Source organism: Syngnathoides biaculeatus, chromosome 16 (genome assembly GCF_019802595.1).
Source record: "Syngnathoides biaculeatus isolate LvHL_M chromosome 16, ASM1980259v1, whole genome shotgun sequence".
NCBI classification, from domain to species: domain Eukaryota; kingdom Metazoa; phylum Chordata; class Actinopteri; order Syngnathiformes; family Syngnathidae; genus Syngnathoides; species Syngnathoides biaculeatus.
Window position 1 is genome coordinate 13717764 of NC_084655.1, and position 25777 is coordinate 13743540.

General features: G+C 39.0%; 1 protein-coding gene and 1 long non-coding RNA gene across 5 annotated transcripts in view; one reads left to right on the forward strand and one right to left on the reverse strand.

Moving 5' to 3' along the window:
* The window catches only part of grin2aa (glutamate receptor, ionotropic, N-methyl D-aspartate 2A, a), a 137214-nt gene that overhangs the window by 105103 nt on the left and 6334 nt on the right, over nucleotides 1-25777 (forward strand). For all 3 annotated transcript variants that reach the window (XR_009798806.1, XM_061846141.1, XM_061846140.1), the window contains 10 exons: nucleotides 128-242; nucleotides 6369-6571; nucleotides 9182-9353; nucleotides 9848-10001; nucleotides 11263-11388; nucleotides 12024-12253; nucleotides 16792-16952; nucleotides 22038-22127; nucleotides 22954-23051; nucleotides 25534-25772. Coding sequence is in view for 2 of the 3 variants with exons in the window: in XM_061846141.1 (XP_061702125.1) it covers nucleotides 128-242; nucleotides 6369-6571; nucleotides 9182-9353; nucleotides 9848-10001; nucleotides 11263-11388; nucleotides 12024-12253; nucleotides 16792-16952; nucleotides 22038-22127; nucleotides 22954-23051; nucleotides 25534-25772 (1588 nt within the window). In the remaining variant the exon portion in view is untranslated. The remainder of the gene's footprint in view (nucleotides 1-127; nucleotides 243-6368; nucleotides 6572-9181; nucleotides 9354-9847; nucleotides 10002-11262; nucleotides 11389-12023; nucleotides 12254-16791; nucleotides 16953-22037; nucleotides 22128-22953; nucleotides 23052-25533; nucleotides 25773-25777) is intronic.
* On the reverse strand, nucleotides 12138-21076 carry LOC133514441 (uncharacterized). 2 transcript variants are annotated; one of them, XR_009798808.1, is made up of 3 exons: nucleotides 21015-21076; nucleotides 17893-18006; nucleotides 12138-12242 (listed from the first exon to the last, which is right to left on the reverse strand). It is a non-coding gene; the product is annotated as an uncharacterized LOC133514441 (long non-coding RNA). The 2 variants fall into 2 exon arrangements; XR_009798807.1 differs by having other exon boundaries at nucleotides 17893-18009; nucleotides 21015-21060.

A 25777-nucleotide genomic window follows, 5' to 3' on the forward strand; every position in this document is an offset into this window, starting at 1 on the left:
CATTGTTTTGATTTTCAGAATATAGCAACTGTGTTGACATGACTCAGTTGTACATACATATGAGTTATAAAACTTTTTGACCATTTATGATACTTATACACTAACAAATTACCCTTTGTCCCTTCAGATACATGATGAATGTGACATGGGAAGGCAGAGACTTGTCTTTCACGGACGATGGATATCAAGAACATCCAAAGCTAGTGGTCATTGTTCTCAACAAGGAGAGAGAGTGGGAGAAGGTGCGTCCTTCATTGTTAACATTGACATTCTTTGACATTCTTCAATAACCCATAATACATTTTATATTTTCAGTTCGATAACTATTATTCTAAATTATTTCAAAAACAATGTTTTAGCCTCTTTAATCATCGCACACAGGTAATTCTTAGTTCTCTGCATCTGTCGGAGATCATGTTTCTCTTTTCATTGTTTCTCTTCATCATTACTGTTTGTTTCTTGTACAAGCAGATACCATCATCTATCGCCAACTTCAGAAACTACAAGGAAAAAGGCATCACAGCATCCCTGTTTGATTGACGAGTTATCTCAGAGAATCCTTTTGCAGGAGAAAAGAAACGTAACAAATGCCAAACATCACTATTGGAATGCCAAGTCTGTGTTATTTAGTCACCCTTCGCTAAGCAATGAGCTCATTTGCCATCAAGCCTGTGGATTTGCTTAACTAGTTAATGTGAGCGAGCCTCCTTAATGCATGGCCACAGTAAATCGCTAAGTATTTTCGCCACTGTAATAGACTTTAAATGGCCGGCGTGCGTCTTAATACCAACTGCACTTCCGACTGCTTGTCGACTGCGTTGGATGCCTCATAGTCACCAGCTCGGTTTGTCATACTTCAGGTTGGCTGAGGCTAAAAGAACACACTTGAGTGGCGTAAATAAACAGCAAGATGTGACCCCAGGAAGAATTTGGATGAGGACCAAAGGCGCTTCTGGTTTTCACTTTCAGAACTTGAGTGAATTTTAATGCCCCCAGATTATTTTGTTATTTTACTGCTCCTATTACACTTTTTTTTTTTTCCTTTCCAAAGTAACTGACTGCAATTCATCTGTTTAGTTCTGTTTCTAACTTCATGCAGTCCTTATCTCTCTTCATGTATTCCTTACATTTTTTCCCAACTCCCCTGCTTTTTGGCTTTCTTTGTTTTTCCCCTCCATTGTTAGTCAGCTCTGGCAAGCTGTCTTTTTTTTTTTTTTTTTTTACCGACTTCTCTCCCACTCTCCTTCTTCCTTCCAGCCTTCCTTCTTCTTTTCTGGCAATACTCCACCCATCCTTTTCTTCGAGTGACACAATAAAACCTCCCTGTCCTCATACCTTCCTATCTTCCTTCTGAGTTTAGTGTCTACCATTGTTTAGCTACTTTGTTCCCTTCCTTTTCTTGCCCTTCTTAGTTACATCTTCACCATATTGCTTGGTTCTCCCTCTCAATGTTACCTAAGGTGAATTTTCACACCACAGGTGCATGAGCTCAATTCCGATTTTATCCCTATTTCTGACTTTTTACATTTGAAATGATACATTATAGATCTGTAAACGCCGTGTACACTGCTGAGCATCACACATGGCAGATGCCCAATTTGCACATGAATAATTTTGCAGCAACAACCAGAAAGTAAACAAATACTACAAAATTACATATTGTTTAGTTTGGCCTGGGCTGACTCTCCCCATTTTCTTCATTCCAACATTCCTTGCTGAATCCAAACTTCTTCAAACTCCTTGCCTTCCTAACTTCTCACTTTCCCTAATCGCTCCTGCTCTTTTGTCTTTTTCGTTCCATTATAATATAGTTCTACCCTCCCCTACTTCCCTTTCTTGTTCTTCCTTTTTACCCCTTCCTCCAACTGCCATCCATCTCGATAAACATGGAAGTTTGACACACAGTATGTAGCTCTCTGTGGGAGTGAATGAGGCCAGATAGCATAAGCCCTCAGCAGCTTAAAACTATTGCTGTTATTTCTCTTTAAAAGGGTGCATATATTCACCTCTGCATCCTTTTTGGGAGTTTTAGTCGGGTCACATTTGTACATAATGTGTTACAATAATCTACAAATCTCCACCCAGTCATTGGGACGAGCTTTTTCATATTGATATGCTCCGGCCCTCATACACACACTGATATTCTGTGTAGATGTGTTATGAGGAGATAGAGTATTGCTGCCCTGTGAAATTGATCACCACCAATCTACTGTGTTACAGTAAAGAGGCAGTAAAGTTACTTGCTATCTACTTTAGATACTTCAACTTGGGGCCTATTTAGACCCCCAATATGAAAATTACTGCTTTGTCACCAATATCATACATGGACCGGGTTGTAATACATAAAGCCTTTTAGAACAAGCTTATATAGCTAAACTCCTAGGACGCAGGCACTGTACTCTTTTAAATATTCATGTGGCACATTACAGAAACCACAAACTGAAATATTTCCTCATATATTATTTAAGAGACTTTGTTGAATTTTTGAATTCATATTATATGATTCATATTTAAGTGATAACATGTCAAAGAACATTGTCTTTGATTCTTGTCATGGAAGAAAGTTTAGTCGTAGTCAATCAGGCGGCACAGTTCACGGCTGGTTAGCATATCCGCCTCACAGTTCTGAGGACCTGGGTTCAAATCCTGGCCTCGCCTGAGTGAAGTGTATGTGTTCTCTTCGTGCACACGTGGGTATTTTCCCGGTTGTCCAGTTTCCTCCCACATTCGATAACATCAGTGTTAGGTTGATTGAAGACTCTAAATTGTCCCTAGGTGTCAATGTGAGTGTGACTAGTTATTTGTATGTGCCCTGCAATTGGCTGGCGCCACTTCAGGGTATACAGAACCTCCCCTGCCCCCGCACTCTTGCCCAGAGTCAGCTGAGATAGGTTACAGCAAGCCCACAACCCTGGTGAGGATACGTTATACCAGAAAAAAATGGATGGCTAAACTATTCAGTTAATATAGTTTGATAAACCTAACTTTATGTACTGATTGAAACCAGGACCTGGTTTCATTCCTGCTGAGTAGATGTAGTGTGTACTGTAAATTGCTTTAGGAACTGACAGGCAGTTCCCAAATTAATTATTTCAGATGGCATGGGATTTGTGCTTCAAAAATCACAGAGAAGACACTCGCAAAAGCCTCCACGTTTATGCATAGATGCACAATTCCTAGTCATTGAAGACATCAAAAGTTCATGCATCTTCAGAAAAAAAATCATTAAAAAAAAAAGATCATCATGGGTTCAAATTTCTCACACTGCTCCACTTTGTCATCTGCTTTCTAGTTGCCCTCGTTTTCACATCCACTTTAAACAAACATGCACGTTCTTCCTACATGTAGCTTTTTTTCCTCTCTCTCCCACATACAAAACACACGCACGCTACTGCGCATGCATACACACATACAAGGAGCAAGTGTCGGAGAGGAAGCGGAAGCTCTATTTTTCTGACATAATTTTGTCTGACAGAAGTGACAGATATTATTTTATGACTGAATGCTTTTCCCCACGCTATTAGGGACTCATTCTCCCATAATGCAAATTGCCACAGCGATTCCTCCCCCAGTGAGATGTGTGCACAGAAGGTGCACCATGAAAAGCGCCCTGATCCCTTGTTGTCTTTCGTGGTCTCCCTCTCATGTGTAGCAGGGATGTGCTTGATTGGGAATGTTTGTATAGGTCAAACAAAGCACAAGCGCAAAGAGAACGGGTGGTGGAAAGAAAGCAACAGTGAAGAAAGCCTGAAATGTTGGCAAGAAATGAACCCTATGAATCAACGGCTTTTCAGCAATGCTAAGTCAAGTTGTTGTGAGGCCAGTCGTGAAAACATCACTAAAATCCTTGAAATCCGTGTGGGTGAGACGATAAACTACCATATCACAATGCACGAATCCATTGGGGTCCTGTCATCGTTACCTCATGGTGGCCTCCGTTTCACACCGTTCTGCTCCCTAAGGACTGCGCATGCGAATTAACAAGTCTGGAGATTTAGCATTCTGACCCGAGCTCACTCAGTCGATTAAGAGCATCTTCTCCTTTTGTTTCTCTGCTCTGGGCATTCATTTATAACCCGTCTTTCTCTAATTAGAGCGAAGTGGGGAGGGGGGTGCGTTAGGGGGACAGGAAAGCTGAATTAATTGGTGAATTCAGCTATTTCGCTTCATCTATACTCGACCATTTCCCCGCTCCAATTTTAACTCCCACTGAGATGTGAAATTAAATATGTATTGGTGGTTTGGTATTTCAAGGTATAATGAGGTAGGTATATGACAAGATTATTGCCATCATTTAATAGTATTATCTCTGCCCTGTTTTGCTGCTTCAGCTTCACTGTTAAAAACAATGTAAATTACAATTAAATGACATACATTTCTCACAGAAAATTCCACTTCTTGTATTTTGCTTCACTTGCTATAAAAGTCACTTTAATAGTTTTGTAACATCAACACAAATGGCTTATGTTGTTAAAAACTCTACTATACATGGCAAATTGAAAGTTTATTTAGCTGCTGTTTTAATCATGTTTGTCCCAGATTCATCTTTTATTGCACAACAATCCTTTTATGTTGGTCATCCATCATTCCTTTGTCACGCACATGTTTCCATTTGTTTACTGTTTTCTTACTGTTAAAGAAACACACATGGAGTCACAAGGCTGTGCACATACAAGTACGCATTAATTTGTGAAATGCAAATCAGCCGTTGGGAGACTGTTAGACAAATGCAGCCCTTCTCTGGAGAAAGAAGGTGACGTACAAGAAAGAGAGTACATGCCATCTGAGTGGACTGTCCAAAACAATCCACCCCACACCCTATGAACACACACACACACACACACACACACACACACACAGGTGTAAACACCTACATTGGGATACTGAGATGTGACTACGGCAGATGACTATGGCGTCCCTAATCCCTGTCAGGGGATAGAAAACCACTTTAAGTAAAACAATTAAAATGCTAATGTCCTACACAATTTACCAATGCAGGCTAAACAGCAATGTGTGAGCGTATTTATGTGTGTGTATAATATGTATATATGCTCAATGACCAACATATGAGTCCATGGTATATAGTATATTTTTTGTTTTCCAATTTTATTACAAAACGGGGGGGGGGGGAGAGACACTGCTGATTGGTTACACGTATGTGTGTAAGTCTGTACACAAAATAAATCAGCCAATGCTTACTACCGCTGAATTGAGAAAAGAACATGGATAACAAATATGTATAGGAATGAGTGAAAGCAAGGTTTGCCTTTTCTGCCTCCTGTGACATAAATAATTGAGAATGCAGCAACGTTTTTTTTTTTTTTTTGCCTTATGCCGTTTCGCTTCTCGCCTCTTTGACACAAACATAAGTAAACATCATCTGTGCACATGTTATATATAAAGTCATGTGTGGGTTCGAAGAGAGCATCCATCATGGTACCTATCACATCGCAGCTCTGAAGACATTCTAAATTATTAACATTTCATGTCGTCAAAGCTTCTCACCATATATATGTATATATATAAAACACCATATACGCAAATTCTTTGTCGTACATTTAGGCCTGGTGGTGAGCAATGATGTCTGGTGAAAACCTATAATGAAGACAACAATTTAAAAACAATTTAACTTCCAACACGGCCTTAAAACCAAACAGTGGCCAACACCACTGCTTTAAAATGTGGAACTTTCTTTTATTTTTTGAGTATGACATATTTTGTGGCCAATTCTGTTCTCTTGGACCACATCAGTACAGGCCATTCATGTTCTAAACAATATCATGTTGTCTGATATAAATGGGCCTAACTTTAAAACTGTGTTTGAGACTGAGATCATCTAGATGAAATAAATAGGAGTTAAATCTCCATCTAGGAATTTGAATCCAGTCAGGAACTCTTATCAAACATTTTTATTCAAATTAATTAATTAATTTCTAAATTTAGGTACTTTGGGTTCTGCTGTACTTGCTCAGCAGGATTTTGGCGATAGCGTTGATATCTAGTTTAGAGAAATCAGCAAACGTTTTAGGCACTTTGTTTGAGTTGCAGGATCACTGTGAGACTTCTGTAGACAATTTCCTGAATTTGTCAGGAAAATGCTGGAGCTGAGTTTGAATGCATAAAGATGCCAACCCTTTTGGGAGGTCTGCACCCTATTTTGTGACATTGTAGCTTTCCTTTGCTATATGCAGTGATTTAATCACGAAACCCAGAAAGGAGGACTTATAAAATAAAGCATCAAAATTGCTTTTACAACCTAAACTTTAACCTCAGTTAAAGGGGATGTGGAAACCCCAAAATTTTAAGTTCAACACAGGTCATCTATGACTCTAACACCGCTTGTATCCTGCACTCCTTCATCACCGCAGATGGGGAAGCTGGACAATGGCAGTCTGACACTAAAATATCCAGTGTGGCCACGCTTCAACTCCTTTGGCGACGCTGAACTTGACGACAACCACCTGTCCATCGTAACGTTAGAGGAGAAACCATTTGTCATCGTGGAGGATGTCGAGAGACTGACCGGTACCTGCATGAGGAACTCTGTGCCCTGCAGGAAACATATCAAAGAGTACGTGTGACTTTATTTTTTTCAACTCTTAGCAATGCTGTGACCTTGTCTGTTTTTAATAGTCACAGCCAATAAATTATTTGATGAACAGTATGCAGAATAGTAATGCATCCTACTTTGCCTTTGGCACCTGGGTCTCTATGCTCTCTTGTGATCCTTAACTCGAATGAGTGGGGAATGATCTATGCAGCCACTTGTCAACCAAACACCCACACCACACTCTCATCCAAAAGGAAGGTGACTGCTGAACTCAGCAATTTACTTCCTCCTTTCCAATTTTCTATCTGCCACCCCGATATTGCCTGTGTCTTGCCACGCTCCACTCTCATAGGCTTCACGTGTGTGACAGCGAGCATGTACAGCACACTGTGGCTTGGGTGATACGTAATCAAAGCCTTTACTTGATGGCACCACACCATTAGTTCTTGCCAATGGAGCACACACATGCTGGTTCCCCGAAGATTCTTGTGCACACGACACACTTAAACCTATACATGTGGATACAACGTCTAGAACTGCACACATGAATACACACACACGCACACGTAGCTGATTAAGTTGTAATGGAGTCCCAGGGAAGAGGCCGAGAGAGATTTTCAGAATCACTGTGAAGTAGGGCGGAGGATAATGCATCTCCAAGGAGCGACACACACACACACACACACATACACGCACACACACAGTCAATCTGATATACACTCACTTTTACCACATGTCCACTCACACACACACATTCCAGTGAATTTCTGCCTCCCATAGCACAATTCCCACTGAGGCATCTGCAGTGCCCATTTGGAGGAAAAGGGGATGGATGCAGGGAAGTACACAGTAAGAGAGGGTTGTTGTTGGGTTGGGTATCAAGGGGGCAGAGGACTATTCATGCATGCAGAATCACAAATTCGCTTGTCCAGGCTGGGCCTAAGAACAACCGACATACACATCACATCTCTGCGCTCCCTGGAGACCCCTCAGGCTTTTAGTGGTTCTATATCAAGTTGGCCCGGTAACTTCACAAAGAGCCTTCATAACATCACATGCTCCCCACCAGCTGTCTAAATGTGCCCACTGCAATCATGAGTGCATCTCTCACAATCCTAGAATATACTGTGTGTTAACGATGTACCTGTATCTTTTCTTGAGTTTCTGGGCGTCCACTCTATATCATACAGCCCTGGTCCTTAAGTTTCTCACTGTCACTGTCGTGTAGGTACATACTGTAATGAAAATACGGTCTACCAAGAGAACTAATAAATCACATAAAGTAAATCACATATTTTTAAAAAGAGATATGTTAAATTAATTTCTTATAAAGCCCTGGAAACAACAAACAATACTAGAGAACAAAAGGTAAACACAACAAATTATAACATCCTTACTTAAGGGAATTTCACAGATACATAACCATTTACATGCACAAATATATTTTCCATGTTAAAGTAAACTCAAATCTGATTGCAATTTCCACCCCCACCACGCCCCCAACACACACACACACGTCATAAATACACAAAAATGTCTCTTAATAAGCAGCATGTAATACTGGCTGTTCTGAACACTCTTGGAATGCTTGGAATATTAGCCACAATAAAAAGATAAAAATAACACTTTTGAAACTCAGCTAAGTGTGCTGTACATACTAAGATATGTCATGTGCAAGTTTTAAAGATTCCCCTGGTTAAATGCTTATATAGTCCTTCATCTTACTACTTTCTAAACTATTGCATCACAAGAAAAATAAGAACAGGCAACAATGTCATTTTGGTTGAGATTATTTTTGACACATTGACAGCAAGTGACTTTAACAACTGAGTTTGCAGCGGAAACAAGACTTGGCTAGTGTTTTTTTTTTTTTTTTCCCCACCCCTCATTTCTCTCCAACACAACCATAAATCCACCAAAGAGACAGTGTTCCCATTCCAAAGGTAACTGCAGAGTCATGATTGAATGTGTTAAGACTTTTTTTTTCCCTCTCATCCTTCCCTAACTTTTTGTTCAGGTCACAAAACTTAAAGACAAGGTTATATTGTCCGAATTAGCACACATTTAAATGTTAAATGAGAGTCCCAGGTGGCTGAAAGTTGATGTACAGAGCTTACGTGAACTCACAGATGGTGAAAGGTCTGAGGTTGCAGTGCCATCCTCATATTTAGTGAGAGGAACTTTGAAAGATTGTCATTTCTTAGTATGAAAAAGCAACAGAAGTCAGTAGATTGTGTTTTCCCTCAGCAGAGCTAATGTGTTATACAAATTCATGTTCATAATATTACTCATATTATTACATTGTATTCTCCCCATCAATCGTGGTAATACCTTACTGGCCAAGATCAAAAGTCATGTTGATATGTTGCTTGTCACAGCTCTGACAGGTTCAATCACTTCAACAAATGTTTTTCTTTAAATGATTATTTACTTGTGTCAGAGTAACTATCCTGCACACGATAAACAATCCAGGATTCTGGGGTCACTTTGGGTTAAAGGTTATCTCTGCTGATTTCAATCAACGGACTCCACACTGTCTGTGCTTTTTTTTTTTTTTTTTTTTTTAAATTGGTAAAAGCAGAAGATTTTCACAATAATCAGTTAACTCGATAAATGTTTGTGTTTCTGTAGCAACACAACTGAGGCTGGCGGGACGTACATCAAGAAGTGCTGTAAAGGCTTCTGCATTGACATTTTGAAGAAGATAGCCAAGTACGTCAAGTTCACCTATGACCTGTACCTAGTAACCAATGGCAAACATGGAAAGAAGATTAACAATGTCTGGAATGGGATGGTGGGAGAGGTAAGAGGCACATTTGACTCTAACACATCAATCAAAATGAATGATAATATTCTCAGATGAGGAAGACAAAAATTAATCATAGCTATTGCCACATAATTATCTTCAAATAATTACTGTAGTCTCAAGGTGAAATCCCAGAGGTCAGTTTAACCCAGCTAATGTTAGAGTATGTATTTCATGACTGGCATTGCTGACTTGAAGATTACCAGACATTCTTTGTTATATGACTCCAACTTGCATATTTATTTTGTGCAGTGTATCACAAAGTAAATAATTATATTCAAGTTTTTTTTTTTTGTGCTGCTTGATAGTTTTTGTCATTCTTTTACAAGTTACTCCAGTGACTCCTTCTCACTGTAACAATATACTTATTTTCTGTGCTCCTCCCTTATTGTTTACATTTCCCTCTTTATTTTTTATCATTCCCTTCACCTTGCTAACTTCTCTGCTTTCATCATTTTTCCACCATCTCTCTCCTCTTCCCCCCCCTCAAGGTGGTCTATAAGAAAGCCGTCATGGCCGTCGGTTCTCTGACGATCAATGAGGAGCGTTCTGAGGTCATCGATTTCTCCGTCCCATTCGTGGAAACTGGGATCAGCGTCATGGTGTCCCGTAGTAATGGAACCGTGTCCCCGTCAGCCTTTCTTGGTAAGCATGGCTTTTATGATGTTTAATCCTTCAGAAAGTGGTTTAGAAGTCAAGCTTCCTTTGGTTTGTGTGAATGTGCAAGTGTCATCATTTAGGAGGTGAGTGTTCCCTGTGATACAAAGCTGACAACAGCCCGGTTCTGTAACCCGACAGTCAATACTTGCTCTTCCATCTGCGGGATTGAGCTCAGCACCTACTTGTGTATACAGTGCCCCCCTGAGAGGGACAATACTGTATTTAGCAGAAACGTATTTTCAAAAATACCTCATCTCTTCACGCAAAAAGCAATTCAGGTCACTGAAAAACTGATCTTTTATTAAGTGCGCCCAGGGTAGTGAGTTTCATACTTAGGTTTGTGTTTTTTATTGTTGTTAATATAAAACCATAGTATCATTTACCGGTAGTATCTAATTCTTCTTTGTTAATCGTTCTTCATGTTGTCAATTATATTTTGATATTTGATATTCATGAGTATTTATTGCTCATTATCAGTCTTTTTTTCGAGAACGTCTTCAGGCTTCTGATTGGTTAAAATGTGGCTCAAAATGTTGCATTGCCTGATATTTGACTACTTGTGATTGGATTTTAAAACACCAAAAGTTTGTATTATTTGCACCCACACTGTAGTTTGGACAAAAAACAAAAAAGCTTCCCTGCTTATGAGGCCACAGTCTATTAGGCTGGTATATAAAGGCACACAGCCAGCTCCGAGACAGAAAAGTGCAAAAGCTCATGCCTCGGGTTTATGGCTGCTCATGCCAGCATGAAGTCGCACACACACACTTAACATGTATGTAGCGCAGGGGCGTGAAAGTGGCAAATAAAAGGGCATAGCAGGATCCCCCCATAATGGGTGCTAGCCAACGTGTTCTTGTTCTTGCAAGTGATGCAGCCCCGCTTTCCATACGTTATAGCCTTGCTTTAATCTCTGCAGTGGTCTTGTTGGCTCAGAGGGAGGACAGAACTGCTGACATTAGGGCTTCTTACGCCTCCTCACACAGTCATCCCAGTGATCTGCCTGCGTATTCGTGCATGTACACATAGGGTATACACACAGAGCTGTGGGCTTTGCCTACAAACTTACTTGTTCAATGCACCATTTTACTCAGCTCGTGTGCGTAATTGATTTCCTCATTCAGATCATGGAAAGGCAGAATGAGACGGAGCATGAATCACTAGATGTGATGTGTAATATTTGAAATTGTGACTCAGCGTGTAATACTAATCCCTGTCATTTTATGTCACTCTTGCCCTCTCTTAGAGCCATTCAGTGCATCAGTGTGGGTGATGATGTTTGTAATGCTCCTACTGGTGACTGCAATGGCTGTTTTCATGTTTGAATTCATCAGTCCTCTCGGCTTCAACAGAAACCTGGCGCAAGGAAAAGGTAATAATCCACACACATAATATGATACATTCTCAATGACTTTATTGAGTTATCCTAGACTTGGTTCAAATATTGCATTAAGTCCAAAGTCATCTTCATATTTAACCATTAACAGCCTTGTATAAAGAGAGAGAAATAATAAGGAAAGAAGGGCAGAACAAGCCAGATTGTATTCATGTTGTGAATATATATATATATATATATATATATATATATATATATATATATATATATATATATATATACAGTATGCTTTTGTAATGTATTACAAATGGCAGTTTTGTAATTGTAATATGGTCCAACATCAAACATGTTTCTTTGCATGTTTTTCCATTTGCTTCATTTTTTTAGAGCCACCACATTAACATCAAAGTACTGTAATTAGGTCTAAATGAATGCCTCCTGCTGGAGGCTGCCATGTTTGTATAATCAAGATCCCTAAATAATGCCTCCAATGCTTTAAGACAAAACTTGCAAAACTACATACTATAACAATCTTGATACAAACACTAGATAGATCCTACTATCAATTATGAATACAGTGTACTCATCTAATGCCTAGACTACTAGTGTTGTGTAAAATAACAATAGGCTACACCACTCTACATTCTTACCATCCATCTGTTTGCCATCAGACCCCCATGGCCCCTCCTTCACTATGGGTAAAGCTGTGTGGCTGCTCTGGGGTCTCGTCTTCAACAACTCTGTCCCGGTGCAAAATCCAAAGGGAACGACCAGCAAGTTCATTGTGTCTGTGTGGGCCTTCTTCGCTGTCATCTTCCTGGCTTCCTACACTGCCAACTTGGCCGCTTTCATGATCCAGGAGGAGTTTGTTGACCAAGTCACTGGGCTTTCTGACAACAAGGTAAAAGACAGTGAGCTGTGTTATACAAGCAAAGTCTAAGTGTTGTGGTTTGACTGTATTTTGTTCCGGGAAGTTGACATGTTCCATTGTTACAGCAAAGTCAGAAATGATTCACGCTCCAAGAGACGACGTCCGGTAGGCTTGCCAGCCAGTGATTGGCTATCACGCACTTTGTCTCCATGGCAATTGATTGGCTGGCATAAGTTTTGGACCCTACCAACTTATCATTATCACCCATCTAAAAAGAATAAATTATCTTCAAGCCCACAGCTCCATGGTTACAGATGGCTAGCTACTAGGTGCTAGTGTACAGAGAGTAAATTGCATATGTGCAAGTCAAAAGCAGGTCCCAAGTCACTGTGTGGTAGAAAAATCAAGCAAGCCAAGTTGAGTTGCCTCTAAATTTCAAAGTTAGTCAAGTCATTATTTGGTTTATCCAAGTGAATTCATACATTCTTGCTCTAGTTGCAACATCGGTAGTGTTTTTTCACAAATCATGACGCAAAAAACATGTTTAAACCTTATGAAGGTTAAATGAACAACACCTGAGTTTTGGCTTGGTTGAATTTATTTCAAGTAATTGTTTTAAATGTGTATTTTAAAATCCATTTACCTCAACTTTATTTCCAAACAAACTATTGTCTAACTGATGACGACCTTTTCACTCTGGCGGTTCTTAAGAGAACACCATTAGACGAAACCATATACAATTGATATTTTCCCAACTTTTTCCAATCATTAAAGGTGGATATTAAAGTTTAATATGACACATAACTTTTACGACTCATTTTTAAAAAATGTGAATCTTTACGAGAAGTAAAAATAGAGTAATGCGGTTGCTCATGTGTACACATGCTCTGATAATGAGGGTGGCTGTTTAGAATTTTTAAAATAGTGTCTAAAGTGTTTAGAAGTACTCACTCCATACAATTAACACTTGTCATAAGATTAAAACGTCTTTCGTGATCTGTGGTCTCTGTTTTAAAAACATACTGCAAACAGCTTTATCAATGAGCCGACACAGATGACATTTAATTTCAATCCACAGTAATATTAAAAAGTGACCAGCAGTGTTACCATTTGGATTTGCTAAGAGAAGAACTATTTTGTTCTTTAGAATGAAACTATTGAAGACGAGCAAATGGCTGCTGTGCAAATGGGAGTGTTCTTTTGTAATACAGTACATAATTATAAAAACTGATAACTAGGAAAATTCATATTTGTATCAAATTGCTGAGGTTAAGTCACTGTACATTTATACTGTCATAATACGGAATTTATTTTGTTTTATAGTTTAAGAGTAGATAAATAATTTTGCTAGGGTTAGTAAGCGAGAGTTTCAAGGAATCCAAAGTTTTTGGGAACGATGAACAGAACTTTGAACTACTTCGCATAGAAAATCAACTTTCCCAACACTGATCCTGTGTTATTTTAAATCACAATACTGGGAGTCCTCGGTCTACGACTGAGATCCATTCCTACAGTAGGGATTTAACTCGAATTTCAAATCAGAATTTACATTAAAATACTTTGTACAAAAAACAAATACGTTGAAATGGACAAGATGATGTATTTCGCATTACTGCTGAGAGGTGGCTGGAGAAGAAGGGGAGGCTGTGCTTAGCTATTGCGAAGGAACCTGGTCCTCAATCCTCTCCATCTCGACAAGTATCAAAGAACCTTTGTTTTGTGATCAGTGTATCCAACATAGGAACAGAACCCTTTACATGCGCTAAAATACGGGGTTTGTTTTTAAAAATTGTCACCACGGTGAACTGACTGAAGCCTTGGTGGTGTTGGTGTCTCTACTTTCTCCAATCATTTTATGATCTTGAGCTTCGTTTCCATAGTCATGGATTTTCTTTTGGCTGCAGAAGCATTTCTCAAAGACCCAGCTTTCTTCTTTGGGGCGATAATGTCTAAAAAGGAGGGCAAAAAATGCAAAGATACTCCTGGCACACAAACACGAACAAGCATTAGCCAGACAAAATGGCCGACGGGGGAGGGGTGTTGTAAAGTCGAAACATCTTAGGTCGAGACCGTCTTAACCCGAGTACTCCCTGTATACAGTATATTGTAGGTTTAAAAAAATTTACTTTTTTTTTTCTCAGTACCATGCAGCCCTAATTTATAGTTTAGAAGTCCATATTCTGTTTTATGTGTATTGTCTTTGCAAAAGGTATAATGCCCCAATTTGTCAATTATGAAACAAAGTATTACAAAACAGACATATTGGCATGGTTGTAAAAAAAAAAAAAAAAAAAAAAAACAAAAAAAAAAACAGAAGGTCCAGCCAAAACTGTGTTTAACAAGACAAGTGAGGAGAGAGTGCCAGCGGATAATTAGATGAGAATGACAACTGATGCGGAAGCTTCTGACAGCATTCAAGTAAGAGGTGCAGGGATTTCTGCAGCAACTGGCAGGGCCCGGGCGACAGGAATCGTCAAAGGCCAAGACACACAAGAGGGTACAAGACAACAGGCGAAGGGATATGGGCCACATTTTGATAGCTGGGAGAAGGAGAAAGGAAAGATGTGGGGGATGAGGGTCAACAAGATGTACTAAAGCAGAGAGGATCAGCCAAAAAGGGTAAAAATAAAGGCTAAAAGGCTACGTGAACACATTTGATGAGCAAGACTGGACAGCAAACTGCTTGACCTGTGATATGACAAGAAAATGCATCTTTGAGCAAGTGGTCGGTGACTCTAAAACTCCCACCCACACAGCCACCCCCTCCTTAAAAATGCTTCTAGTGTGAGCAAGTTGAGGATGAAAGGTCACAAATCTACTCACCAGAAAATAAGCCTCATACTTTTTTTTAATACCTACAAAAGTAACACCTGAATGGAGACAGGTCTCCTATTCTCAACACCACAGCACAAGGTTTTTTTTCTTTCTTTTTTTTTTTGCTTTAGACTGTCTTCCTCAAGGACACTGCATGAATATTTTTCACAACATTCATCTATCAGTCCATTTTCCGTACTGAATCTCCTACTACAATTGCAAACAATAACAGGAATCACGTAAATACATCTGCTTTTCCCCATTGTAAAAATTACAACTATTGAGACCGTATTATTTTGCATATACAGCATAATGTTGAGCGAATAATGGAAAAGAATAATGGAAAGACTAGGATTCTCGTTTTCTCTGCAGGCTGTCTTATAAATGCTCCGCATCTTGGTGATGTTTCACTTTTCTCCATTTTGCCTGCGTCCAGGGATGGTGAACAGTCAAGACAGCATAGCATTATGATTATTATATATTTTTCATCCTTTGAAGACCCTTGTTCCTGCAAAAATGACCAATTTGGGTGCACAGCTAATCTAAATCTAATCTCATGAAACAACAGGGGGTGGTTAATAAAACCTCAACGTTAGTGTCTTTGTGTCTTCTGGTGTATCTCTGTTAGCATATACAGTACTGTATTTCCATGGGCCACAGCCTTACGTACACTCTCAAACTTAATGAGATCACACACAAACGTGCTATCCATCCAAAGTGCCTTTCAACGACAATGAGTTTTAAATTGACACTGACACAAGTTACAACTGCAGTGCAGCAAAATGTGAACAGCTTTCAACATATTGTAGATGGAGTAAACAATGACTATAGCAAAAGATATAGTTAAATTGATATTACTCTAAAAGATTCTGAATGTGTTGAGTCAGATGTTTTTGTACAGACCTTGTATTAAAACGAGTTGTACCTCGGCACAGCCATTGATAGTGTTTGGCTGCAATCCCTTTTAAACACGTGGAATTGGTGCAGGCGATGTAGTTTGCAGTCAGAGAGACTGCCTCAACATAGACAAAGGCACAGATAGACACCAACGGTCACACGGAGAGTCAATTGGTTTCATAACAGCAGAACTTGCATAATGGCAGCTGGCAGAAAGTAGACTAAGGCGAAATGAAAAATCAATTAAAGAAATGTTGTGTAAAATGAGAGCAAAGCACCACTGAGAAGCAATCTTCATTACAATGGCAGAGCAGTCATGTCTGACTTCCTTAATTCTGACGGCAACATTAGTTGTGCAATACTTTGATAAATAAAAAGGTTTAAATATAAAGTGCCCCTTATTACTCCTAACCCCAAAAATTATTTTTGCTCTTCCTCATTGTGTCCTCATCCCACCCTCTTTACCCATGAAGCAAAGACCTGACATCAGAGATTCCAATAAGGGAGGAAAATGTGAAGCAGGATAGGAAAAATAGAGTTTGTTTGCTAATTAAAGGCGATGTATAGGTTTGTTTAGCATGTTCTTACCAAAAGAGCAACAACACAAAAAAGTGGAATATATTAACTGCATAAAATATTATTTTGATGGAAAATGCTCCAGTGAGAAGTAGTACATTCAGGGCATTTCCAAGAACAAGAAAGCTGTGCTATCTTCGGGTTCTCAGGATTCTGTCCTCAGTGCTAATGACATCAAAGGGGACATGAATGGAACAAACTGTGAAAGCAATTCGACACAAAACATGCTCAAATCAATCTTTTGTACCATTTTCCTTGTACTGTGTTGTTCTTTTCTCCAGTTTCAGAACCCGTATGCCTACTCTCCTCCATTCCGCTTCGGCACAGTTCCAAACGGATCTACTGAGAGGAACATCAGGAAGAACTATCCTTCCATGCATCAGTACATGGTGAAGTATCACCAAACAGGAGTTCAGGATGCACTTGTCAGCCTGAAATCTGGGTATGGAGACACTGTGTGCGAGTCTTTGTATGTCTACAAGGTGATCTGGCATGATTTGTTCTCGGCAAGAGTAGACAAGTTATGCTTCTGATGACCTTCAAATTAATGAAAACAGTTTTTCAGTGACACAGGCGTCACGCGACCTAGCTTATATGAGCCCATATGCATACTCCTTTAGTAAGCACTGAGGATTTATTATTATAACCTAGAGCTGTGCGATTATAGGCAAACTTTTATGTGCCAGTATTTTTAATTTAATACCCCGATAACCAGTTATGCCAGTAATGCAATATGATGAGTTTTAATAGGAAACCTAACACGTTACCATTTCCAGACTGGGAATCAGATCACTATTTGTCAATTTCACGAGTAAAAAGATATACAGTATTTAATTTCATTTTCCAAATCAATCTTTTGTTAGATTTTGAGGACATTTTCTTTATTTAAATGTGTCAATTTTGGAATAAAAAAAAGCCACAAATGTTGTGATCACTGCTACACTTCTTTAATAATGTTGCTTCGATAAAATTAAAATTGTCCAAGACCATCCACCTTGCAAAAATGCAAAATGGGTTATTCCACCTGGTAAGAACTAGTTAACTTCCAAGCGACTCATTTGTGGCTATACAGTCTTGGCGTACACGTGGGTGCCTGCAAAAAGAAAAAAAAAAAGGAAAGACAGGAGAGACGGAAACAAACCTAAAAGTACACGAGGATTGATTCAACTTCCTGCACATTCATTCGTAGCACGAGTAAACAGCATCAGATAAAGAAGTTATGCGCGTGTAAAATATGATCAAGTTTTGACAATAGTTTTTGTAATAAAGACAGATTTTTTTTTTTTTTCCCAAAGGCAACCCAAGCAATGCCATGTACTGTACTTTGTTTAGTTCCACGTAGTCCATTGCAGGACACATTGATCATAGAACTCAGAACACACCTGGCACCCCCGGCTCTGATCCCCGCGGCTCGGCCCGTTTCTTCATCAGGCGAGGGTGCCCTTGGGCCATCGCGTGTCTACGAAGTCTGCAACGGGCGGGCGTCGGGGCCCTTTCTGCTTGATGTAAGCATATTATTAAGCGGAGGAAAAGAAACAATAGGATTACCTGACTAGCACCAAAGGAAATAAAAACTGAACATTTAGAAAAACAATTGAAATGATAATTGTATTGTATGAGAAACATTTTCACATGACACTATAATTATTTACAATGTATCGCACAGCTCTAGCATAACCAATTCAAAAAAAGCACCTAAATTATCAGGAGGAACCGGCTCACATGTGTGATGGCAAAACCAAATACAAAGTGTGTTTGTAAGAATGTGTGTCTGTGTGTGATTGCATGTCTGGGAGTGTGCTTGCTGTTACGTATGTGACAGCTCCTTTGAGACTGGGAATGAATGAGACTCCTCACTGGGAACCGCAAAATCTATTTTTAGTGCCTGGTCTCTATAATGGGACTGGCTAGAGTGTGTGTTTGCGTGTGTGTGTGTGTACGTGCGCGGACGGGTGTGTGCACTTTTGCTTGCGTGTATTTGTGCACATGAATATGTGTTAGAGATGAGTGTGTTTAAGTGTTATAACACAATAAATGACGGACATATTGGAAGAGTTGAATGGCCAGAAGATCAAAGGTAAAGATGGTAAGAGGAAAACAAAGAAAATAGAGGCGTGAAATCACATCAAATGGGAAAAGGGAGAAAGGGGTGCATGGAGTTATTGGAAGTGGGGTGCGAGAAGTCACGAGCAAATTGTCTTGGAGGAACTGATAGATTGGTGGAGAGCTGTAGGTTAAGGCCAATAAAGTGGAGAAAAGGAAAATGGGAATGGAGTAAAGGGTGCCAACAAAAGAAGGAAAAGAAGTAATTATAACGATGAGGTTGGAGTGGAATAAATGTAGAATGATCCAATAAGTAAATCGTGGTGACTTTATAGACGCATATGTGTATCCAAAATGATATCAAGTGTTTCCTCACCATATTGCAATTCATCAATTGGAGATTCACTGAATTGCTTCCCCCCCCCCCCCCATATTCATCTTTCAATCAACTCGCCATGTTGTGGGATTTTGAGTGCATGCTAGTAAGGCAAATAAACGCTTCTTGGTCTAAAACATTAAAACTGTTAAAAAAAACAAACAAATTCATTAAAACTCTTACTACAAAGAATAAAATATAAGTAGTGCACACTCATACAGTGCATTACTGTTTAAGCACATAAAAGGTGTTTCAGTGTATAGTAAATGTCTACAACTTAAAATATGTATAAATAATTTTACAAAACATGGTTTCTATTTCTTAGATGTCACCTATTATGAGCGTGGTCTTGAACATGAACCCTGCAATAAACAAGTGATTTCTCTATTTCATACTCGGGGCAATGAATCGATCCCAACTGGACTGACCTTAATGAATGTGAATATCCACATAAAATGCATATTTTATTTCATTGTGAAACTGTTTCATGCCTTTTTCGGCCTATTTTGTATCATCAATTAGTCATAAGTAGAACATGAGCTATCGAGACGTAAACCCCTATTTGTGTCACACAAATCACATCGCGTATACCTTCGAGTATAAACAGGCAAAGCTCCAAGCAAAAGTCTTTATAAAGTAAACATATATGCTCGTGTATCTGCACTCGAACAGCTCAACGGCGGGTCTGCATATGTAGTAATTCCCTCATTGATAATTCTATTTGGCGGCATTAGCAGATGAGCAATGCTGCGGCATTCAGCTGTTTAAGGCTCGATGGCTGGATTAGCTCTGATCACACATAATGCTGACAGGCTTTACACGTGCAATCTGCTACAGCCGCAAGAATCAAAACTATGCGCGTCGGGGGGGGGGGGGGGGGGGTTTAAATCATTTGATCATACTTTGGAGTCTAAGTCCCTCAAGTTTCAGGAAAGTTAGGGGGGAAAAAAGGTTTTTAAAAGAACAGAAACGTAAGTGAATTCACATTGAGGCTCGCTGCAGAATTGATTTCTTGAAGCATTCCAGTTATGTTTGTAAAAAAAAAAAAAAACTTACAAAAAATTAAATTTTAATCTCCGAATCAGAAAAAAATGCCTTAGTAATCTACGAATGAACTTAATGATTTCAATTGAATGCTTTAAGCAAGCAAAATGTGGTTGAGCATGACACATGTGACCAAGCACATTGCTATGTAAACTATTGGAGGCAGACCCTTCAAGGAAATGCAAACTATGAGCGTCTGCTTGTGTTTGTGTGCGCATGCACGTCTTCAACTTCAGCTGTGCTTGACTGTCCTTGGTGGAGACATCATTTTTGATGGAAGCCTATATTATTTTAATATGTCATGTTTTGAATTTATTGTGGTGTCACAGATTCTTGTAAAAGGTAACCCCTTTCCCAAAAAGGCACAACCTGACTCCTGGACATCATAATAACAGCCTAGGTGTTTTCTTTCTTTTTTTTTTTTTTCTATCCTCTGGAGCTGAAACAGTGGATCTGACCGCAGTTTCACGCAATTACCCACTGTGAAGAGGGGTCATCCCAAATGGGCCTGATGCTCAAACCTGTTGACCGAGCTTCTCTTTTAAAGTAACGCTCAACGGAAGTGGTTATATCAGCTACACTGAATGAATGTTCTATTGCTGTGAGTCAATGCCATCATGAATATTAATTTCTGAGTCCCCAACTGGAAATTGCTTCAGCTCCAATTATTTATTTATTTTCAGGTACTCAATACTAGTGTAAATGATCCAATTTTTCCATGTTTATTAGTCACTCACCAGCCACATCTTTAGCTGCACCTGCACAATATCCACAGAGAGCATCGCTATGGTACCAGCAAGTTGCACATTAAAACAATTTAGCACATATAGTTATAATATTAAAAAAAAAATTCTATAAGTACACCTGAGATACAGCTCTTAAAATTGTACCTAAAATAGTTGCCAATGAGTATATTGGGTTTTTTTTTATATATATTGCAGTATTTCCAAACTATTTGGCTTACCCTTACCCTTAAAGGACAAATTTAGTATTAAGGATCTTTCGAAAACAGTTAACAACATTGACATTTTTATAACATACTTGTACTTAGTGCCTGTCGTATTCATTCCATCAATTTTAAATTCCTTAAATATACTTATTTCTTTCAACGTGAAATATTGAGAGACATCCACCCACTCCCCAACAGTCAATGTGTCATAAGGCTTTGTCCTTTGCCTCGTCATTTGTACTTCCTCTGTCATTTGGGTCCACTGCTATGATGACACTCACCTTTATCTGAATTTTCTTTTTGTGTGTACTTTTAAAAAATGTTCTTATTATATACTGTATGGTGTCATTGGGGGTTTTAAAATGCTCCTTTAAATTGGTGTTATAAACAATAATTATTATTGGCTATAAAAATACATATTGTATTCTTCGTGTAAAATAAATGCAAGGTTTTTTTGTTTTATTTAATAGTCAAACACAATCACACATTACACTCAGTTTTCATGGCACCATTGCTGGCTTAAGCTAATTACAAAGCTCAACTATTGCCTGTGAGCTTTTGTTAAAGGGCTGATCTGACAATCCGTAAATGCCAGACAGTCACTACACTATTAGGAATGTTGTGTGCGGGTGCGTGTGCGTGTGTGTGCGTGTGTGTGTGTGTGTGTGTGTGTGTGTGTGTGTGTGTCTGTGTGTGTGTTTGCGTGTGTGTGTTGGGTGTCTGTTCGTAATGGCATCAGTTATGCTGAAAATGTCAGGGCCGATTCAGTGTGTGGATGTGTGTGGGTGAGCGAGAGGTCAAAGGCAGGCGGAGGAAAAAAGGATGGTGTGAATGTTGGTGTTTGTCTAAAGTTTGTTGTCTAGGTGCCTCCAAGGCCCCATTATCAGTGAAGTGTGTTTAATGAACTGCAGCACCTCCCCTCTGTTTCCTCTACAGTCCTGACAACAGTTGGATTGAAGTCCTATTGGAGATGATTTAGCGCTGAATTGATCCCGACAAGCAGAACACTCTGGGCGGTGTCGCTCTTGTCATTCGCAGTCTAAAAACACATTTGATTCTACACATGTTGTCTTTATCCCCTTCCTTTTTGTCTGTCTGATGCTCCTTCCCTACAGTAAACTGGATGCCTTCATTTATGATGCTGCAGTATTGAACTACATGGCTGGCAGAGATGAGGGATGTAAGCTGGTGACCATTGGCAGCGGGTAACCAAACCTTTATTTATGTTTGTTTTTGTTTGTTTTTTGTTTTTTTTACACAATTCAGTTACAAACAAGAGTTACAAAAATAATTATATTTTTTAGTAATTTTTTTAAAATGTATTTTTCACTTTTTCTGTAACTGCACTTAGACATCTCAATGGCATCTTTGTCTTCTAAATAAAGATACAATCGCTTGTTATGGTGGAAGATTTGTTTGGGAGCAGTAACATTTTGGCTCGGTACTCCAGAGGCAATATGTGACACCACCTTTACTCCTTTTCTAATCCAATGTCATGGCGCCACTGGTGTCAGAAGAACCGCATGTTAGCTCAGCAGCCGCTTCATTGTCGACATATCTGACACAGAAGGATTTAACGCTTCGATGGAATACAATTATCACTGCCCCTGACAAGAAGTACACATTGTGGTGAATGTTCAGCAAAAAAAAAAAAGCAACAAAGTATAGTAACTTGACATGAAATAATATTTTCAAGATAATTCTGGAGGTTTCTGTCAATGGCAAGGATTGCTGTTATTGCCATGGCGACCACTCAACAGCTCCATTCATCGTCTATAAAACTGGTGAACCAGTCCAGACGCCTCTTTTTTAACAAATGTTGTTGATTTGTACAACTGTAGGGGGAGCCCTGGAGCAAAACAGTACAGTATGTAATTTGATTTCCAGTGCATGTTTTTGTAATCATTATTCAGTTTCTTTGGTTACATATAGTTAAAATACAGAGAGAACCTGGACCAATCGAGTCAAAGCTGGTTATTAATAAAGTGTGTCTGTGTTTGTGTGCGTACTTTTGGACCGTGCTCCATTCAGGTACATCTTTGCCACCACTGGATACGGCATTGCTCTCCAAAAAGGCTCCTACTGGAAACGACAGGTGGATCTGGCTATTCTGGCCATCATCGGAGATGGTGAGAAACATTCGCCAGGACTATTCACACATGCAAATAATATGGCATTACATTAAGGCTTTAGGGAGCTGATTGTGCAGTTTCTTGCCAGTGTTGTAATTCTTTAACACGCAAGCACAAGTACACACACACAAACCTATTGCCTTGTCTGCTGACAACACAATGGCGAAGCAGTGAAGTATAAATAGTCGTTTGATGTTATTCTGGACACAAAAGGCTGCTTTGGAGAGAGAGCAAAGTGTGCAATGTTTCTAATAGAGTCCTTTCCGCAGTACTAAATCTCTCTGAATATGTACATTAGCTGAATCATTATTTTTTATTACCTTGGCCTTAGGAGTACTCACAACAACAACTTTCACTTATAAATCAGAGAAGAATAATATACTTTTCATCGTTTCATTTTCATTTATATATCGGCAAATTGACCTTAAATACTGAAAATGTTGGTTTTACTAATCTACTGGCTACTTGGTAGGGGAATCAAAATGTGGTGCATTTTGACAACCGATTCCAAGTGAATGAATTGCAAGCAATCTTTTTTTTTGTTTTTGATGTCATTATCAGTTGTTTTAATCTTGCAAATAAGTAATGTCTGTGTGATGTAAGAATATATGTTGTAGTGTGATGTAAAAACGCTGACCATACGATTTAATTCGGTGGTATACAGGCCTATTATTATTTTATATTTTAGATCTCCCTTGCAGCTACTGAGGGAATTTTGTAGTTTATTTTCTTCAGCTTGGTCAGATGAGGAGTGGCCACTGGCACTCAGTCATGTCATGGTCGTGCTTTTCCACCAACAGCTGCATGGGCCCCCGAGCAACCTTTTTAAAAAAGTTAATGTATTTGCACTTTTTTTCTGTAAAATGGAAGGGATACTTGAATGTTACTTACAATAACAAAATGCCTTTATTTTATTTATTGAATTCCTTGCACTTTATTACATTCCTTAAAAAATGGTTGTACAAATAAATTGGCTTTCCTTTGCTTATTTGGCCAGTGGCCATATCATCGTTTTTTTTTTTTGTTTGTTTTGTTTTAATATTGTGTTTTCAAGGAATACATTATCGTGGAGCTCTGTTGTTACAGACAAGGATTATATTTTGTTGCCAAACTTTTCCAAGATGACTTCAGGGCAGAAACACTCTCAAGATTGTTTACATTTAAGGCAAAAAGATGAGACTGGGGCTGCTTACAAAACTTGCAAAGCTTCAATAAAGCGTTGATTTCGTCGGAGTGTAGTACTTCCAAAATGCAGAAACATATTTTGTATAATTGTATCATGTACTAAATATAATGATGTTTGGGATATCCTACATCATTTGTATTATTTACCACACCTACTGGGTACTACATAAAACTTCTAACTGACCAGTTTAACCATGACGCATCGCTTGGCTAATCTTCATATTTAAAGAATAAAAAATCCATCTGTTTTTCCAGATTTGGGAAAGTTTCAAACATATTGCACAGCAACATTGTCTAAACAATGAAAAAAAAAATGACTGATAATGCTCCATTGTTCACAAAAATACAATTTGCTTTCCCTTGTGGGTCGAAGTATATTTTGAACACCCCATGTATAGGTTTATACCTTAACATATATGTGAGATTTCCCCACATAGGCTGGTCAGTGCCTTGATTCAAACCTTAACCTCGGAACTTTGAGATGTTTGTGCCAACCCTGAGCTCACTATGTTGCTATCCCTTCATTTCTTTCCATGACAATCTAAATGTGTACTTATTTCCTGGCAAACACTGGTGACATCTTTGTACTTTTGTGTTTGTTTAACTTCAGGGTTAATACCTTCAACAAATCATCTAATGCTGCAGAGGGAGAATTGAGTGGCTGTAAAATATTGGCTACTGCTTTCGCACCTCTCCAGAAAAGCTCACTAGCACACATTAAGTGAATGTCCTAAACCTTTTGTTATATTGTCAGCAAAGAAAGCATTTTCCTTGACTAAATAGCATCCTGTTTGTGTTCTTTTTTCTGCAAGGCTTAAATACTTGAGTCTTTATCAAACATTTTAAAGTGGTCTACCTCTGAGCACCCAGTTGCTGATCCACTTTTATAGCTTCCAATTAATTATAGCCATGTTTCTAATATCACAAAGGATTCAAAAGAAAGGAAAAACAAAGGTAATTAAGATCATTTTTTTGTTAAAAGCTTAGGAAGTATTAAGTCTCCAAAATGGTGATCGCTGTGTTTTGAACTGATGCTAAAACACAGTAATGTTCAGACATTCATCAGAGTACATTGGATTTTTCTCTTGCCCAATAATGAGGTTTATGGAGTCAATGGGGAATAACCATTAAAATTGTCAAGCACTGTCAGCTTTCTTCTTTAGCCGGGCCTGTACTGAAACGTGTTTGCTGAGGACTCAGTGCAAGTCCCTCAAGGACCCCCTGATGTGGAGCACCTCTCATCTAAAGTGTTCCAAAGAGGGATTAAGTTGTGCTTTCTTTCTGTGCCTCTCAGGTGAAATGGAAGAATTAGAGGCTCAGTGGTTGACGGGCATTTGCCACAATGAGAAGAACGAGGTGATGTCAAGTCAGCTGGATGTGGACAACATGGCGGGGGTCTTCTATATGTTAGCTACTGCCATGGGGCTCTCACTCATCACATTTGTCTCTGAGCATCTCTTCTACTGGAGGCTTAGATACTGCTTCACAGGGGTGTGCTCTGGCAGGCCGGGTCTTCTATTCACCATTAGTCGGGTAAG